Raw genomic sequence first — 18,295 nt, 5'->3', positions numbered from 1 at the left:
AAAGAAAAGTAAATAAGAAGTAGGGACAAGAAAAAGCAAAAAGTAAGACAACAGTCAATATAACATGTGAGCAACGGCGACATGAAAGAAGAGTATAAACCAACTAATATCATGTAGAAAAGGCTTAGCGGATAAACGATGCAACAACAGAGAAAAAGAAAACATATAAAATAAGTTTAATTGCGAAATCTCGCCACTTTGTAATGGTCAAATTCGCAACAAAATATTATTTTAGCAGATAAGTAAACCAAACACAGTACACATAGACACACACAGACACGTAGCCACAGATATGGAGAAAGATGGTAGCAATAATTGAATCTGGAAAAACAACCATCGCGACGAACACATACCGTTACACACCAAGCGCTGATCATTAGTGATAAATATGAGACGAAAATTGTGCTATGTCCACGAAGAGACACAGGAAATTTGCTAAGGGGACGAAGGTTGCGGAAAGAGAGGGAGTGCAGTGTGAAGATCGGAATGCATATGAAGTGAACAAAAAATCACATATACATACACACCAGACACAATATACTGTATCATATAGGAATGTAGAGAGTATTTATAAAACGCGTATACAATTTTATATTACTAAAATACAAAACAAAATACAGAGGACATTTGATAAGGCTACAGCGCAGATTGGTACGAAATGGGGCAAAACAAACACAAAACCTATAAAATGTATGGTCATAGCTACACACCCACACTCCGCCCGCCACTATTATCTTCATCACCAACTCCTCCAGCAAACAACTCTGAATAACACGCACACACATGCACACACAAATTACCTCGTTAGGTTACACTATCGTTCATAACTGTACGAGGGCTGTTCAAAAATGTTTGAGACATTTGCATTTCCGCGGGCTTCGTATATCTGATTTTCGATTTTTTAATGGCGTTAGGATTCTAGGTTATGGAGAAAAGTTCGGCCATTTTGAGTAATTAGTCAATTTTTGACAACTGTTTTGCTTGGACAAAATTTGGCTTATCGTCGATTTTTTTGTACTCTAAAACTAATTGACCACGAAGAGGTAATTTAAATTTTGAAAACAGGAAATTGTCACAAGGGGGTAGATCTGAGGAACACGGTATCGGTACGCATCATTTGTGGGCCAATTATTCGCGCAGAAACCACGATGTGTGAACAGGGGCGCGATAGCCAATTCTGGTTTTCCCACAAATCCGGCCGTTTGGGACGGATGCAAATGCCGCGGAAATGTAAATGTCACAACATTTTTTGAACAGCTCTCGTACGCTGTCACATCACAAGTGTTTCACGTTGTGCGTACACGATATCCTTCTTCAACCGGTCGGTATCTCAAAATCCAGGCTCAGTTTGTAAGACACGAATGTGGGAAAGTAGCAAAGTCTGTATAATGATGGATGGAGTAGGGAAAATTTCCAAAAGAAAAACCATAAAAACCACCAAAAAACAGTGTCGATACTTAACAAGTTTAGAACCAAGCAACGAGCAAAACATTCAAATATGCGTTCCGTTTGGCACCATCACTCTGAAGGCTAGCTATTTATCTTTGTCGCGAACTGAAACAATCGTATCGGAAGTGGAGGTATAAGTTGCGCAGTTGTAACACAAACACATACACACGCGTTTAGCACAGCACAATGCAAAAATGCTCATCAAAGGCGCCCCTTCAACGGATGAGGTTCTTAGTAGGTGTGTGGAACGTTAAGCGAATATTTGGATAAAATTCATAGCTTCTAGTGCCTGTGCAACAATGAACAACAGAAAAAAAAAACAAAAGATTAAATGAAAAGAAAACAACCTCTCGTACATAGGCTAAAATATAAGACAACTCAAATTATATATTGATCAAGAATGCAACGCAAAAGGTTAGAAAGCGATAAAGAAAAAAAAACCAACTGAAATTACTTCTCAAATTAGCCAGAAAAACATTTACAAAGTATCATCATCACCATCACCGTTCACTCCGACGTGGAGAAGGCATTTACTGAGCCTAACCAGGACCGGATGGACTTTGATCGATAACAGGCATGGTGGCTGACTCTCTAGGCATGTAGCATGCCAATGTAATGCGATTCGACACGACCGAGAAAACAATCAACAAACTTTGGTTCCTTTCGTTACGCTGTCGTACAGCGTGTACTCGCCTCGCCACACTCCGCTGGTGGGCTGGTCATGTCATGAGTGTCATGGTCGAAGATGAGCTAATCCGCAAAGTCTTCTTAGACCGCGCCAGGGACAGAGGAGTCGCGATAGATTCCCCGACCGGCAAGGCGCTCGACCACTTACCCATTTACCCATTGTTACCTTTTGTTACCTTTTCGACCTTTCGTTTCTGTTTCGAATTACCATTTCAAGCTCTTATGTGTGTGTTTGTGTGTGCATGTGTGTTTGTGTGAATTAATTACTCTAAAGCAGGCTCAAACAGCCAGGCGACAATGGCGAAGGGGCGATAGGAAGTATGTGGTGTATAATCAATAATCTGTGATTTCAATAACAACACATTGCGTTTAAGAGCAAAACGCACACACATTGGCTGTTGTGGTGGTGGTAGTGCCAATGTTGGTTTTCTAACGGTCGGTTAGAAGGAAAAACAGACGACCCAAACGATGTACAGAGCAAAAGGAGCAAGCGACGAACCCCGGCAGAGAAGAACGCGAGTGTGTAAATGAAACTTCCGCCTTTCCAATAGCGCATTCGCAGCGAAGCACACAACCAACCATAAGTACACCCACACACGCGCACGCGTGCACATTAATCCACCGTCACCAAGCGAAATAAAAAAAAAGGAAACCCCCACAACAAAACTCAAGCAACTCAAAAAACCTAAATCTAAACGGAAGGGAGACAAACAATTGGCTGTAACTTTTTGGAACTGAGATATTAAAAATTAAAAAACAAAAACCAAACGAAACAAAAAAGTAATTGATTAGGATAAAAAACGCACGTTGCCTGCCTGGTGTTGTTGGGAAACCCACATTAGCGAGCGACGAGTAGGCGAGAAAGGGCCGGTGATTAGACTAAAAAAGGGATAAAAAAGGAGAAAGTGGTTGACAGAGATAGAGAGAGAGAGAGAGAGAGAGAGAGAGTGTTGCCGTATGCCCCCATACCAGAAATAGAGTGAGAGCGACAGAAAGAGAGAGAGAGAGAGAGAGACGGTCGATAATCAGGAGCACTCACAATCCGGCACGTAAATCTACTAGTGTGGGCGGGTGGTCTTGCTTTAGCGCGCTGCTACACATCCTGTGTTGCTAAATTGTTATACGTCGTTTTGAGGTCGGCAAGAAGGGAAGTGACACGGTTTTTTCCCGGCACATGCATTCCATGCTACACACCACACCCCACGCACCCCAAAACATGTAGGAGGTATGAAGAAAACGGACGAACACATTGAACACACTCCCGGATAGTGGAAGAAGTCTAAAGGACACCCCAAAGGCCTCACGTACATGCTGCTCCTCTTCCCTTTTTAACTATTACTAGTACTGCTACTACTACTACAACTGCTGGTGCGTAGTTTACACACTAACACACCCATCAAGCTGATCGGTGGTGCCTGTGGTGAATCCTCTTAAAACAAACGACCCTCCTCTAATCGCGACGAGACTGCGCACTCTGCTCAAACATAACCCCACACAACGAGAGTCGTGGCAGGCTGCAAAGAAGGTGACACGAGACGGAACTACAGAAATAACCAGCAACCAACAAAACACAGAGGTTTAACAAAACAAAAATAGCTCAGGGTAAACTCAAATTCTTCCATACAGTATCAATAGGCAAATGAAACAAATACAACACACTCAACCATTGAAATACTCCAAAACACACACACAGACACATATTACACACAGCAAAGCGTGATAGGTGATGTCTATAGAGGGGCCTGGCAGCAGCAAACCCTAGTTTTTTATAGCGTTAAGAAAGGAAGAACCAGCTGGCCATCTATCGCTCCCACGCTCCCCAGCTGACGGAGCATCACGGCGACTACTTTTGCGAATGCGATGATGGGGGGGAAAGGTAGTAGTAGCCAACCGCCAACAAGGATACAGACAGTCGTAACAGCAACGTACAAATGGAACCGCGAAAAGTGCGCTAGCGGAAGAGAGAGAGTGTGAGGAACGAAGTGTTACGGCGAAGTGGTGGTGCTCGGTGCACTACTATACGCATTCGCATTCGGCTTTTTGTTTTGCTGCTTCGTGCATCCCATTTTTACACACCACACAGACACCACGTTTTATGAGCCACCTTCTGAGACAAGAAAGGACACATCACATCACGTACATCATAGAGCATACTTCAGAATGCATCCCGAGAGAGGCATCCCGCAACACTATTACACCACGGAAATCCTATTGATGCTCCCTATGTTCTGTTTGCAAACAGCAAAATACAAACACACAAAACGGGGTAACGTTATAGCATGTAGAAACATAACACGCAGAGCGTCTCTGCATTGTTCGTGGTTTCTGTTTCACAACATATATTCAAATATACAAACTCTATAGGCAGCGTCCGTTGCGATATATATAATACAATAGAACTGGTTATTCTTCTTACTTTTAATACGATTATTACCATTATTGCTCTACGATTATCATTACTGTTTTTTTGTTTACGAAATGAATTGAAGCAAACAGGAGAGAAAGTGGGGAACGGGATATTCAATGTTCCCGTAACTGCAGCAGCAGCAGCAGCAGCAGATGCAGCCTGATTGAATCATGGGGCTGTGTTGAACCCAATGATAAAACATAAACAATGATATAGCGTTGCGATTATATAAAATGAAACACAGAAAAAAAACGATAAAAACGGTAACACACAACAAAGCTTTTATAAAAATGTGTACGTGGCATGAAAAGCACAAAAAAAGAAACAATACAAGTGTGTATAAAGAGAGTGTGTGAGAGAGAGAGTTGTGCGGAGGTGCACGGGGCCGAATTGCAAACGAGTGAAACGCAAAACAATATCACTAGGAAAAAAAAAATACTATGAGGCAGATGTGAACTTATATAATATAAACCTGTTAAGAGAGAGCAAATTTTTTTTAAGACCGTAAAACACATGGAGCAGCAGTTTGACGGGACACAAAAAAAAAGGCAAGAAAGGCAGAACGGTACGGGCCACAACCGAGGGAAAGCGAACATACAAACGATCATGTGCTGTCGTAAGGAGACAAAACAAACATCCTTATGAAGTAAGCAACAGCAGTAGCTTAAGAACGGAGAAAACCGATTAATAAATATACCCTAGCATATTGTGAACGCTTCCCGTAGTAGGCAGGGGATAGCGATTGAGATCGAGAGGGCGAGATCTCGCTCATACCTCTCAGAACATGAGACACCGGAAACCGTAGGTAAGAGTGAACAGCAAACAAGTAGCGACACAAAAAAATTAGTGGCAAAACGAAATACAAATAAAATTGTGGGTTTTTGTGCTTGGAGTAAATTTTTCTGCCTTCTTCTGTACTGTGTGCCGTATTGTTTATTTTTATTATTTTTTTACTTTTATTTTTCGTTGGTTTTCGTCCTTTCGATCGGTTTGTAATTTTTTGTTTCTGCCTCCCACCGCTGGCTTTTCATTTCTCATGTTTGGCATTTTCTTATTGTTCGGTATTGTTTTTGTTGTTTTTCACGCTGTATTATCCCGGTTTTATTTCGCGCTGTTTCCCGCAAGCCAAACCATTTTCTAGGTTTCTCCTGTGTGCCCTGTACGGTAAAGGTGAAGCGCTTGTATTTGACCTCCTTTTTTTGGATCAGTTCTGCACGTGGGTTAGCTTCGTTAATTAGTCAAACACTTTGCGCTGGCTATCGCCTGGATACCAGCTGGAGTAGAATCCAAACCCTAATCCAAAACGGGAACGCAGAAACAGAAGACAGAAACATAGATGATTTGATTTAGAAATAGGATTTGAGCGTGTATTAGCGTAAGTGAGGCTCCTACTTGCTCCTAGTGGAGCCTGCGCTATACACAATTTACGCAACAAGAGACTGCGGCCATTCGCTCCTGCGGCGGCTGTTGCGGCGTTGATCTCACGCGCAAAGCGCTAACACAACCGGAGAAGTAGTATGAACCAACCAACCAACCGGAAACACTTACACAGAACAGCCAACTAATAAGACATCAACAGAGAAACAACCGATAATTTGAGTGCCAAGCTTTAACATCTTTAACAACCCGTGAACCGGAAAGTTCATGCCACCAACAATACAACACACATAATATACACTACCGAGTAAAAACCGTTAAACAGAGTAACAAACAAAGTGCAATAGCAAAATGGCTGTCAGCAAATCGGAACGTGGAGCGAACGAGCCTGTCGGATCGCCGATTGAGCAAACCGTTTTTAATTTTGTGTTTCAAAGTCGTGTGTAAGGTTCTGGTTCCTTTATTTGTATTACTTTCTTTTTTTTAATTTATTTTGTCGTGCTGTTAATTGTTACTCAAACCCGACCCGCGACTTGCGGCCCGCATTGAGTTGCACACTCCATGGAACAATTGCCCTCTGTTGGTCCAGGCAGGAATGGGTACCAAAAGGAATGCTAGGAGAAATTAAATTTGCAGCACAGCTCCGTGATAAATATTCCGGTGTATGAGAAAGCCGAATACAAAAACGTTAGCGAAAACAAAAACAAAAATCAGCATCAGCAGCAGTTGCAGCAGCAGTAGCAGAGAGGAGCGACAGTGCAAATGTGCAAATTATTAAGGATGTAACAAATTAAACACACACACACACTCATACACTCACACACACATACACACACACACTGTAGTGCCTGTTCCCGGATAAATCCATGCACCCGTGTATGCACACTCGTACATGCATATTTATATGAATGGTGAAGATATAGATATATTATATAATATATATTATATACCTATATATATATATATTATATACATATACATATAATGCTTATATACATAAGCATGTAAGTTTGTATATACGTGTGTATGTTTATTAATATGCATGTATTTATAAACAATATGTGCAAATGAAGCATAAATTAACACTTACAATATAATAATAAAAAAAAAAGAATTGGACTAGGACGGTGGGAAACTAGTAATATTACCATAATTACGGGACACGGGTACGGGCAGCCCGGCTATTGCACCGTAGACCGTTACAGACATATTCGCATACTGAAACCGGCAGGACTGAAGCTCGAGGTCTAGGACCCAGGGTTCCGACTCCGGAACTGGAAAAGCCAACATTTCTCACTCCTTTCTCGCGTGTCGAATCGTCGACACGCGATTTCGTCGCCGGTTGGGCTGGTTGGCAAACCCGCAAACCTTGAAGTGAAGTGACCTTGCTGCGGCTGCTGGTGGGGTCCTCCAGTGATCCCCGGGACCTTCCGGGCAGTGATTTTTACACGCGTATTACGTATTTTGCGTTGCTCAGTTTTCCCTCCGAGGCCGATTCCCGTTCCGTACTCTCTTTGGGAAGGGGGCTTGATCTTGATCTATGCTGCCTTCGATTCTATCCCGGAAGGAAGAGGCTAGACCGTAAAGCAAAAAGCTTCCCGACAGACGCGGCTCGAGAGTCGAGAGAAACTCGACTAAGTGGTGGATATTATTTTGTAAATAGCAAGTCCGTGACCCGTAAGAGAGAGCGCGCGAGAGAGCAAGAGATCCTTGGCGACGGCAAAGGTTGGCGGCGCTTATGTTTAAGCAAGCAACAAAAGGATGACAGAAACGGATAAATAGGAAAAACCAACCCCGTCTCTTTAGCCAAATAGTGGGAGAGCGACAGAGAGAGAGAGAAGCGAGTACTTGTGTAGAGCAGTTCCAAGGGCCTTTACTTTGAAATAGTCTATTTACACTGTGGCAACAATAATAATCAATAGAATCCGGTTTAGTTTGGTAAGCGACCAAACCGAAGCAGAAAACGGGTAGCGGGCGCCCAGGCGCGGTCGCAACCCGCACCATGGGACCGGAACCGGAAGCAAGTACCGGAAGAAATCGAACAGGAACCGAACCTGCAACTCCATACAAACCGCAACAGAACCACAACATATAGCCATAACTAGGATTGGGTTTACAAATTATACACAATTGCAGAGCACCTTCGGGAAGCCTTCAGGGAGCCACGGGATTTTTTTACATGTTATTATGATTATTATGAACCGAAACAGAGGAACGAATGAATCACAGGGGCATCAGAGGCGCAAACAGAACAGAACATATTACCACAAACAATTACAATGTTGTTTCCTCTGCCACCACCCAACTCACCCCTTCCCAACAGCCTCCTCCTTCCCCTCCATCAACCCCCCCCCACAACCCCCCCTCCGTGTGGCGGCAGATGGTCAGCGAACGGGTCAACTAGGTAGTAAACGATAAGTAAACCACAAACAATAATAACAATAAAGATACAAACAAAAGAGAAACAACTTAATAGAGATACTAACTGTACCGATAATGGCAACAACAATAAACCTCAAAAGCAGAAACGGCAAAGCAAAGGGTGTATGTGCGTGAACAAGTAAACACAGGCAAAACTGGCAACACTGGCAAACTGGCATTAGAGCAAACGCAACAACCACAGGACAGGACCGCTGCGCAGACCGCGCCGGGACACGTGGCCGGGCCCCAGCCCTGCCCGGAGCCATCCTTTTCATTTTCACACACAGTTCATTCGAAAGAACCGATGCTCCAGGTAGGGACCATTGTGATCAGGAGCAGGAGTGTATCAGCTCCGCGTTTGGGGTCGGTCCATAAAAAGAAAAACAGAATTCAGGCATTTCGGGCCGAATTTGCTGTACCGTTTACCATTACCATTGCTTCTGTATTGGTTTCGTGTACAAACACATCTTTGTTTGGGAATTGTTATCAGCTCTTGCGCTCTTTGCGAAACAATAATTGGTCGCCCCGCAGCCCGCCCCCCCCCCCCGGTGCTGTGCCGTGCCTAGGGATGATAGAGATTAGATACATTACACACACACACACATACATACATACATACCCCGGCACACAACGATGACGGTGGATGACGTTTGCGAAACGGTTTTTTCTTTCGAAAATTAGTTTTCCATAAACACGGGAGCCAGAAAGGCACTGGACACCTCGCGTGTGCCTCTCGATTCCCTCGATCCAAACATCACCCCACCCCCTCCACCCACGGCTCTCCCCGCGGCTTCTCTTCGTCACCTTCACCTTGGCCCCGTTACTACAATACCCCCCAAAAACGAATTCGGCTTGGTTTACGGGGGAATCGTCGGCAGCACTAAAATAAAGCACTAAGGACACAATCGCAAAAGGACAAAGTCCCCCCCCAAAAAAAAAAAAAAAAACCAACGCTCGCTACTCGACCGAAATATTATACATTTGTAAAGAGAAAGCATTCATTGATCTTTCAATTGCTAGGCCAACAAAAAGAAACACAGAAGAAAAAAAAAATGGAAATTACACACGATTATTATGGTAGAGACAAAACAAGATATAAAAACAACGCTTTAAAATGATAAAATTAAGAATTTAACGAGCATTTAAAAAAAGAAACCAACAGCAGACAGTCACAGCGCGCACACAGGGGACTCGGTGAAACAAAGGTGTAGCAAGTTCTATGCGCATGCGCGATGAGCAACATTGGAAAGCCCGGGCCGGGCATAAGAAACGAACGATCCTGAGCGGTGCGACACACCCAAATACCACACACAAACACATACACACCTACACACAGACACACACAGCAGAAGACAAGAAAGCATAACATATGGCAATATATATATAGAAATATATATTGGGAAACGCGGGCGGTGTCTGCAAACGTGGAAAAGGGGTGGAAGGGAACGTGGATGGGGGGAGAATTTAAGGTGGCACCAAAGTGCGTTGGTCCATCACCATTCACTCGTACAGGCCGCTTGATGCCAAGTGGCACTACCGTGCATTGATTTGAAAACGAAAGAACGAAAAAAAAAGAAGCAAAGAAAGAAAGAAAGAAAGAAAGAGTGAAGGAAGAAAGCCAAGGGGCAAGCGCCAGGTGCAAAACGCGAAACGGAGGGGGCGACATGATGCGGCAACACCGAATACGGAAAATGATAAAATCAGCAACAAATTGAAAATGCATATCATAGATGTAACAAACAGGAAAGCGACCAATGGTTGGACGAAATGCGCGAATGAAAGCAAAACAGAGGCTTCAAACTCCAACAACCGCGGCGATACGTCAGATACGCAACGACAGAGAGAGAGAGAGAGAGAGAGAGAGAGAGACAGAAAGCGAGAGAGAGCGAGAGAAATAAAGACGATAGTGGTCAGGTGTCAGCCGAAGGTCCGAGATTGACCAGCTCTGACACCTCTTAGTCTCTAGCTAGTAGAGACCGTAAGAGAGAAAGAAAGCGGAAGAGAGTGCGAAAGAGAAGCGGAAACACAGTTACAGGGGGTTGGGTACGTGATAGGACCACACGGTGAAAGCACCGCAAACCCAGCGTCTGAGTGATTAGCCGGTGTTCACCGGTTCCACACCGGCGAGCGAGAGGTTTGGTGAGCCCGAAAATGAGAAGGACACAAGTCACTCTTCAATTAGGACGGCCGACGGACGGACAGACGAGGGACGCCGGACCGGACACAGGCAAACCGAACACAGAAAAGTTAAGCTAACTAATTATATTAAAAATAGAACAGCAAAAAGCAAAAAGAGAAAAAGAAGAGTGAAGAGGAAGAGTGAAGAGGAAGAGTGAAGAAGAAAAGGGAGAAAAAGAATACATGACACACATCGCAGAACACTGCGCCCCCGGGTTGGGTAAACTCATTGATAAGACGCAAGAATCCGCAAACCAAAAAAGGGTTAACTCTGCTGAAAGCGAAGTAGCAAAACAAAGGGGAAAAAAGGCTGGAATGCTGAACGCTGAGCGTGTGAGCGTGGGTGCCGCGTGTTGAAACAAACACACACAGGCGTACATAAAAAGAATGGAAACAGGTACGGGCAGAGAGAGAGAGAGAGAAAGAAAGAGTGTAAAAGCGAAAGATCGAAAGTTCAACTTGTGAACTTGCGGACGGGGGAGTGAAGTATTTGGGCGAGGGGATGAAAAGCAAAGGTCGACGCACCAGAGAGAGGAAAATCATCAAACCCCCCCTCCCCCACCCCCCGTCAAAAGACGAGCAGAAAAGAAGCAAACAAAATGGAAAAATAAAACCAGAAAATGAAACTTATTGTAGACCTGCCGAGAGTGAGCCCTCTGTGGCCCCCCCCCCCTCCCATTACATATTCGTCTCTTCCGTACGATGACAATCCAGTGCATGTGTGGGTCTGGTACAAACCAGACCCCCTTCCTCCCCCTCCTCCAACACATCCTTAAAGGTTTTTCTCACACTTTCTCTCTCTCTCTCTTTCTGTCTCTCCCGTTTTCGGGTTCTACTTTCTTTCTTTCCAGAACCTGGGCAGCTTTCTGCTGGGCTCGAGCGGGTATCCACGGTCGGGCATGAAGTCGGCACCGCCGGCACCGACCGGCATCATCGGGTTCCCGGGGGCGGCCGTCGGTGCGATTCCGTTCGTCTTCCCGTTCGCTCCGCTCGGGCTGGGGCTATTCGAGACCGACCCGCAGCGGTTGCTGGCGATGCTCCAGCACCAGTCGGCCCTGGCGGAGGAGGCCCTCCGCTACCGCAGCCTACTGCTCGACGGTGGCGCTGGCGGCTCATTTGGTGGTCCGGCGGCCACCGGCGCTGCCGGTTTGCCGTCGGCAGAGGACTGCAAGCAGGACCGCTCACTCGAGCTGAACCACCATCAGCACGCGCATCGACCGGTGACGGCAGTGAAGTCATCGTCGTCGACGGCCACCGCAACGATCATTCGCGTCCGGGACGGGCTCACCAAGGAGAGCTTCCGGAGCCGGATGGCCGACGAGGAGCTGCTACTGCAGAAGCCTCCCAACCTCCAACCGGCGAGCGGAGTGAGTGCCGAGTCCACCCGTCTACGAGCTTCGTCCTCGGCGGAGCTGTTTCCTGCGATCGCCGCTGCTTCAGCCGAGAAGGCTCCGCCGGCGCCACTGGTGGACCCGGATAACACCAAGTGTCACATCTGCATGGCCAACTTCCCGTCCGCGTGGCTGCTCGAGCAGCACTCGGCCCTGCAGCACCCGCACCTGACGATCCACGACGACAAGCCGTACCACTGCGGGCTGTGCGGACAGCGGAGCCGGTACGCCTGCTGCCGCTACCGGACCGTGCTGTCCAAGCCCGGCCAGCGCTCGGCCGAACTCGGCGGCGGCGGCGGCGCCGTCGATGCCTGTGGAGGGGCTGGGGCGGGTGGGTTGGCCGGCGGTCGGAGCCGGGTCCCGGCGGACAAGCTGTTCACGTGCGATGTCTGCGGTATGCAGTTCCGATATCTGAAGTCGTTCAAGAAGCACCGCCTCAACCACGCCCTCGAGCGGCTCCACGGCAAGAAGGGCACGGTGGGGGTGCCGGGGGGCTGCGGGCTCACGTCCAGCCCACGGCCCAGCCACGGTCCGGACAGTGAGCCGGCCGTGTCCAGCACGAACGCCGAGTCGGAAGGATCATCCGGTGTCGTCGTCGCCGATCTGCGCGGTCTCCTCGAGGGTGGTGGTGGTGGGGGCCGGGGAGCTAGCGAGGAGCAGGACGATACGGTGTCGGACTCGGTACCGGTCACGACGACCGCCACCGGCCAGACGGACGACACGCAGCCCAAGATCACCAGCAGCAGCAGTAGCAGCAGCAGCAGCCATAATAGCGAAGGCAGTAGCAGTGGCAGCAACAGCCCCATCAACAGCACTAGCACCACCACCAGCACCACCACCAGCACCACCAGCACCATGGTCCAGCTGCCGTCCGTGGGCTGTCAGGGATTCGCCAGCACCGGCAGTGGTAGCTCCTCGGGGCCGGCCCTCCAAGTCGTCGACTGCTCGGAGGTTCTACTACCGCCACCGAGCACCGTAAACAGTGAGCAACTGAAGCAACGCCTTCCCCATCAGCATGAGCACCAGCACGGTTCCATAGGCCTCAGCGTTCGCTCGATGGAAGCAGAGTCCAGTAGCGCCCACCACCATCACCACCACCATCAACATCATCACCAGCAACAGCAACAGCAACAGCAGCAGCAGCAGCAGGAGTCCCTCAGCCACACGCTGAACAGTCTGATCAACGCGGAGACCATCCCGCACCACCGGCTGCTGGGGTTGGACCCGCAGGAGGCCTCCATCCTGAACTTCCTGCGCGTGGATGCGGCCGAGAAGCAGCGTGACAGGCGCTTCGCCTGCCCGTTCTGTGGCAAGTGCGTGCGCTCGAAGGAGAACCTCAAGCTGCACGTCCGCAAGCACACCGGCGAACGCCCGTTCGTGTGTCTGTTCTGTGGACGCGCCTTCGGTGGCAAGTCGGACCTGACGCGTCACCTACGCATCCACACCGGCGAGCGGCCGTATCACTGCGAGGCGTGCGGCAAGTGCTTCGCCCGGGCCGACTACCTGTCGAAGCACCTGACCACGCACGTCCACCAGATGTCACCCCGTCCGTGAGAGGAGGGCCGCCGGCGCAGACGGTCCCGTCTGTCGGCCGTGCTCTGCCGGAAGTGAAGCGACTAGGGAGAGACAGAGAGCGAGAGGGGAGCTCACTCCTCGAACATACACGCAAGCAATATGAAGCCGCCAGCCGCAAAACAACAGCCCCACAATGCGCATCCCTGCTATTATTACTACTACTACTACTAAGACTACTGCTACTACTACTAGCACGACCTACAACTAGCGGGGTTCACGACTCAGCAGAGACCGGCTTTACCTCAGTGTGGTCGCCCACCTGTCAACCGACCTGTCAACCGACCTGTCAAACCGACCTGTCAAACCGACCTACCCCCGGGTTTGTGTTCTATATTTTAGGTTTTGCGGATTTGCGAGTTCGGCACCAGAAAAGAGAAAAAAACGGAACGAGGCGTCGTCAAATGGGTCCTTGAGGGTCACCCCCGCCCCTCTCCACCACCTCACCCACAACCCCACAACAAGCTGGCAGGATGCGATGAGAGCGCGAGATGCACGAGCGAACACACAATTAATCGTCTGTGATTGTACACCAGTAACAACAGGAGCAACAGGCTGCACGAAGGCTCCTGATCGAACGCGGGGCGTAAGCGAGAGCGTGATAGAGAGACGGAAGGGGAGTAGCGGAAGATAGTGCTGGGGACACGGGATAGGGTTTCTTCAACGTACGCGAACTACTTCTTGTGTCTGCCTTTGTTTCACCGCTGTACGGTTACAGAGGCTACACTACACTACAGTCACAGGCAGGGCAGGACACGGGAGAAAACCCAAGCGCAGGTCCAGCTGTTCTGCATGGCAGTGGTGAAAGCGCTTTATAGGATTTATATACACACGCCAGCAGACGTGTCAGGGAGGCGGTTAAAGGGCGGTAGTAGTATTTAGCTGGTGGTCCCCACCCCCCGGTAATCAAGGAGCGCATCCTGGTCGGGCTGCACAACTTGGTGGTGGGCGCTGCAGCAGCAGCAGCAGAGTTGCGGAGAGCCAGGGTCGAGGTCGAGGTCAGGGCCGAACAGAGAAAAGAAGCAAACTACTATTTAAAAATCATACAACAAAGAACGATAACAACTGAATGTGATTATTTTCTATATATTCAACAGATTTAAGCTATTTATACTTATACATCAATACAGAGAGGCAATAGTGGTTTTACACACAATACCTAGAGAGAGAGAGAGAGTAGCGTGTGGTGTCAGCAATACGCAGGAGGAAATGAGCGAGAAGAAACAGAATTAGAAAGAAAGAGAAAAAGAGAGAGAGAGAGAGAGAGTAAGCAAGGGATAGAAAATGGTCAATAGAGAATAAGAATGGAACCAAAAGGACTCACACCGGGAACGTCAAAGAGATGATTAGCGCGGGGAGTGATGCAAAGACCTATGAAAGTTGCAACCAAACCAAACCAAACACATACTCGTACACAAACACTCACACACGCAAGGACACGTAAGATCCCAAACATGAAACATGAAGTCATGGTGTCAAGGAGCTAGCAAATCTGTGAGATAGGGAAGGTGTTACTACTGAAACAGCCAGCCAAAAAAATAAGGGAAAAATCAGGTTTTTGGTTAAACGGTTTTATACTCCATATTTATACAAGACACACTTGATGCCGACTCTCGAGGTTTTTAAGAGGGGGCGCCTACACGTTAGTAGCAAGGGCAAAGGGGTATAGAGTTAGAGTAAGCGACTCAGCAAGCTGGGCAAGCTGAGTTGGTTGGTTGGTGTGTGATAGGTATTACGGCATACCGGGCAAACCGGGGACGGGGACTTCAATTAGGCACTCGACAAATCACATACAGTTGGCGTGCTGATTTTGTTTTGGGTACAGGTCCGCAAAAACACCCGGGCATACAACTCCGTTGTCTCGTTACTAGCACCGCCGCACCTTGAGCTTCACAGAGTCAGGGGTCGTTGACACTGACCCGGTACTAATCCAGGCCCCGGGTCCAGTTGTGTTGGATATGACAAAGGCAGTTGCCAGGGTACGGCGGAGCTAGGGCATGTGACGTTGGACCTCGTTTTTCAACCAACCAGCATCCAATACGGCCACACGGCACGGTAAAGGTTGTTGCTTTTAAATTCATCTTGCTTCAACAAGAGACAGAGAGAGAGAGAGAGAGAAAGAGAGAGGGGGGAAGAGTGCAGCGCAAGGTCTGCGTCGACCGAAGTGCGTTGGAGGGCGAATTTCACTGTGCCAAATTGGAATGTACCTCAGAATCTAAATAGTATGAAACGGAAGAACACCCAGAACCGGAGTTGCGGGTCGCTGGATTCCCTGGACGGTAGCCTGAGATACCCTCTGACGAAGCTTATCCTATCCTTAGGTGTCTACGTCTACGTATTGTTGTTTCACTCCTCAGTTGACCATCAGCAATGGGCCGTGTAACGTCAAAGTCAGAGCAAGCGACGGTCACCTACACGTACACCTTTGCTAACCTCTGCCTTCTCTCGATAACTAGCCCCGGGTGCGAAGGTGCCCTGGCCGTGTGTAGAGTGTCACGTCCATCGGTTTCAACACGTTTAAGATAAATCCACCTCGAAGTGCGAGTAAGGGGCTAACGAAAGGCACGGGTCAACGGGCGAGTCAGACAAGCAGACCAAAACATACAGCGAAACACGATCGCCATCCACCTACAGAACAGCATGGCATTCACTGCCTGTGTTCCACTTTACACAGCATTATTATTTACCGGACCGTGCTGCCGATAGATAGGCGAGGCGACTTTAACCTAAGCCGTTATCCCAGACTACTTACCTGTATCAAATGCTCACACCTTCTCTTTCTCTTCCAAACCCCACATCTCTCTCTCTCTCTCTCTCTCGATCGAGTGCGCTCTCTCTGGTGCGCTCCGATCCGAGGTTCCAATTAAGTTCCTACCGAAAAGACTAACGAATCAGGTAATAGTAAAAATACACACAGCCGCTACCAGAACGCCACCATCGTAGAGTAGAGCAGTTACCTTACGCAGATCCAGTTTAGTGTTGTGTTGTTGAGCTTCTGTTCTGTGGTACCCGCCGGTAACGAGTAGGTAGGCGAACCCGCCGACAGGGGACATAGTGTGAGGATACGAACTTCTCGGTTACTCAGGTACTTACCGCTAATTTTGGGCTCGTCAAGTCTGGCAGCTGTGAGCTGTCAGGTCAGGTGCCACGGGATGTTTCCCACCGAGAGGGTTCTACAGGGTTTGCTTTGGGATTGGGGAAGGGAAGTCACAGGCAGTCGGCTAGACCGACTCGCGCTCCGGTCGTCAAGGGCAGCCAAGGATTCTGAGCAGCGAAGACTGCATGGGGTACGGAATAGGTAGATAGCGTGAGCCAGGTGTAGAGCAAAAGCATTGGTTGGCGTTGGTGTGCCGATGGGTATTTCTTGGAACATGTTGTACAAATTTTGGTAAACGAAGGCAGATCCGGCAGATCTTACGGTGTAGCAGTGTAGTGTTAGAAAGGCCTGGACGAAGCAATGGTTTCTCTTCTTTCGATCATTGGTAAAATACGGCGACATTATTTCCACACGCCATTACCTAGCTCATGCGGGAAGTGGAGACAGGCCGACCTTGGCAAACGCTTGGCTGGCTGGCTGGCTGGCTGGCTGGCTGGCTGGCTGGTGGATTCAGCTAGCTGTTTGATTTTATCCTGTGGTTTCCTCTTTTATTTCGACAGAGTGAGCCGACGCTGCTGCTCACTTTGATACCTCCCCAGACCACTATTTACGTGTGAGACGATGTAGCGACTGAAACACGGGTAGGAGCGGAGCCCACAGAGAGAGAGAGAGACCGCACAGGAGTTCGACAGCTGACCGTGAACGCTAATGTAGGAGATATTTAACTGTAGCACTGATGCTTCCGATAGTCCCCGGAAACCCCGGTAACAGATAAACACAAACACAAAACGCAGAACAACTGAAGCAATATTTAAGTGTGACTAAACGTGGAGTTATTGTGGGCATTGGTAGTCGGTTGCCAGCGGCGAGCTGTTTTGTATAGGGTAAGGCTAGAGTACACTGCGAACCAAGGATTCATTGAGGCGATACACTGGTGACCGGTGCAATGTGAGCCGGTGTTTCAACCGAGTCGCTATCCTCCGGAAGGTCTACGTTAAGCTAGGTAAGAAACAAGGCCAAGAGGTAAAACTTGGTGCTGCGTGCAACAATTATATAGTAACCGCTACCCCGTGCGGAGCTGCACACCAGTATTCAGTTCGTTGATGTGTGTATTCGCCCGAGAAAAGGAGACAACTTAAACGATGGTACAAACCGTACCAAGGTTACCAAACATACTAATAACTACTACTCTAAGCGCGTGTGTCCGTAAATCATAGAGAAAACGAAAGCCAGAGAGAAAGACAGAAAGAAAGAGAGCGAGAGAGTTGTGTGTGATTGCAGTGAAAGTAACACACTTTTAGTCCATTGGAAGGTAGGCTAACAAGAATAGGCTAGATAAGACAAAGCGAGCGGGTTTAATAGAGATATACTCTGGTTGGTGTAGGTGTAGGTGATTTACGTCTTCTTGGTTGACGGCACCCGGCTACGGCACGGCAGGGGAAACTGGGAAACAGGCATTCCAAGGCACCACAGGAGCGCCCCGCCATTGTTACTGGGTTTTGTTTTGTTAGCGACGCTCGGCGAGCAGCATCCGCCGACACTGTAACTGTCAATTTGAGTGATTGTTAGGATACCAGAGAGTGAGGCACAGAGAGAGAGAGAGCGAGAGAGAGAGAGAGAGAGAAAGAAAGACACAGAGAGAGAGAGAGAGTGATAAGGAGAAATGGAGTTACTCCGTTCAAGTTTTAACTGCCACCAAACCAATATTTTTCCTAT

The 18,295-nt window shown here is 48.2% G+C and overlaps 1 protein-coding gene across 1 annotated transcript in view; it reads left to right on the top strand.

The window, feature by feature from the left end:
• The window catches only part of LOC131213259 (uncharacterized), a 77,773-nt gene extending 64,309 nt beyond the window's left edge, over positions 1-13,464 (top strand). The window contains exons 9-11 of the mRNA XM_058207269.1: positions 11,371-12,193; positions 12,251-12,957; positions 13,045-13,464. Of these exons, the coding sequence (XP_058063252.1) occupies positions 11,371-12,193; positions 12,251-12,957; positions 13,045-13,464 (1,950 nt within the window). The remainder of the gene's footprint in view (positions 1-11,370; positions 12,194-12,250; positions 12,958-13,044) is intronic.
• The last annotated feature ends 4,831 nt before the right edge of the window (positions 13,465-18,295 follow it).

Source organism: Anopheles bellator, chromosome X (genome assembly GCF_943735745.2).
Source record: "Anopheles bellator chromosome X, idAnoBellAS_SP24_06.2, whole genome shotgun sequence".
NCBI classification, from domain to species: Eukaryota; Metazoa; Arthropoda; class Insecta; order Diptera; family Culicidae; genus Anopheles; species Anopheles bellator.
Note: the sequence above shows the minus strand (reverse complement) of the source record. Positions and strands in the feature narration are given on the sequence as shown.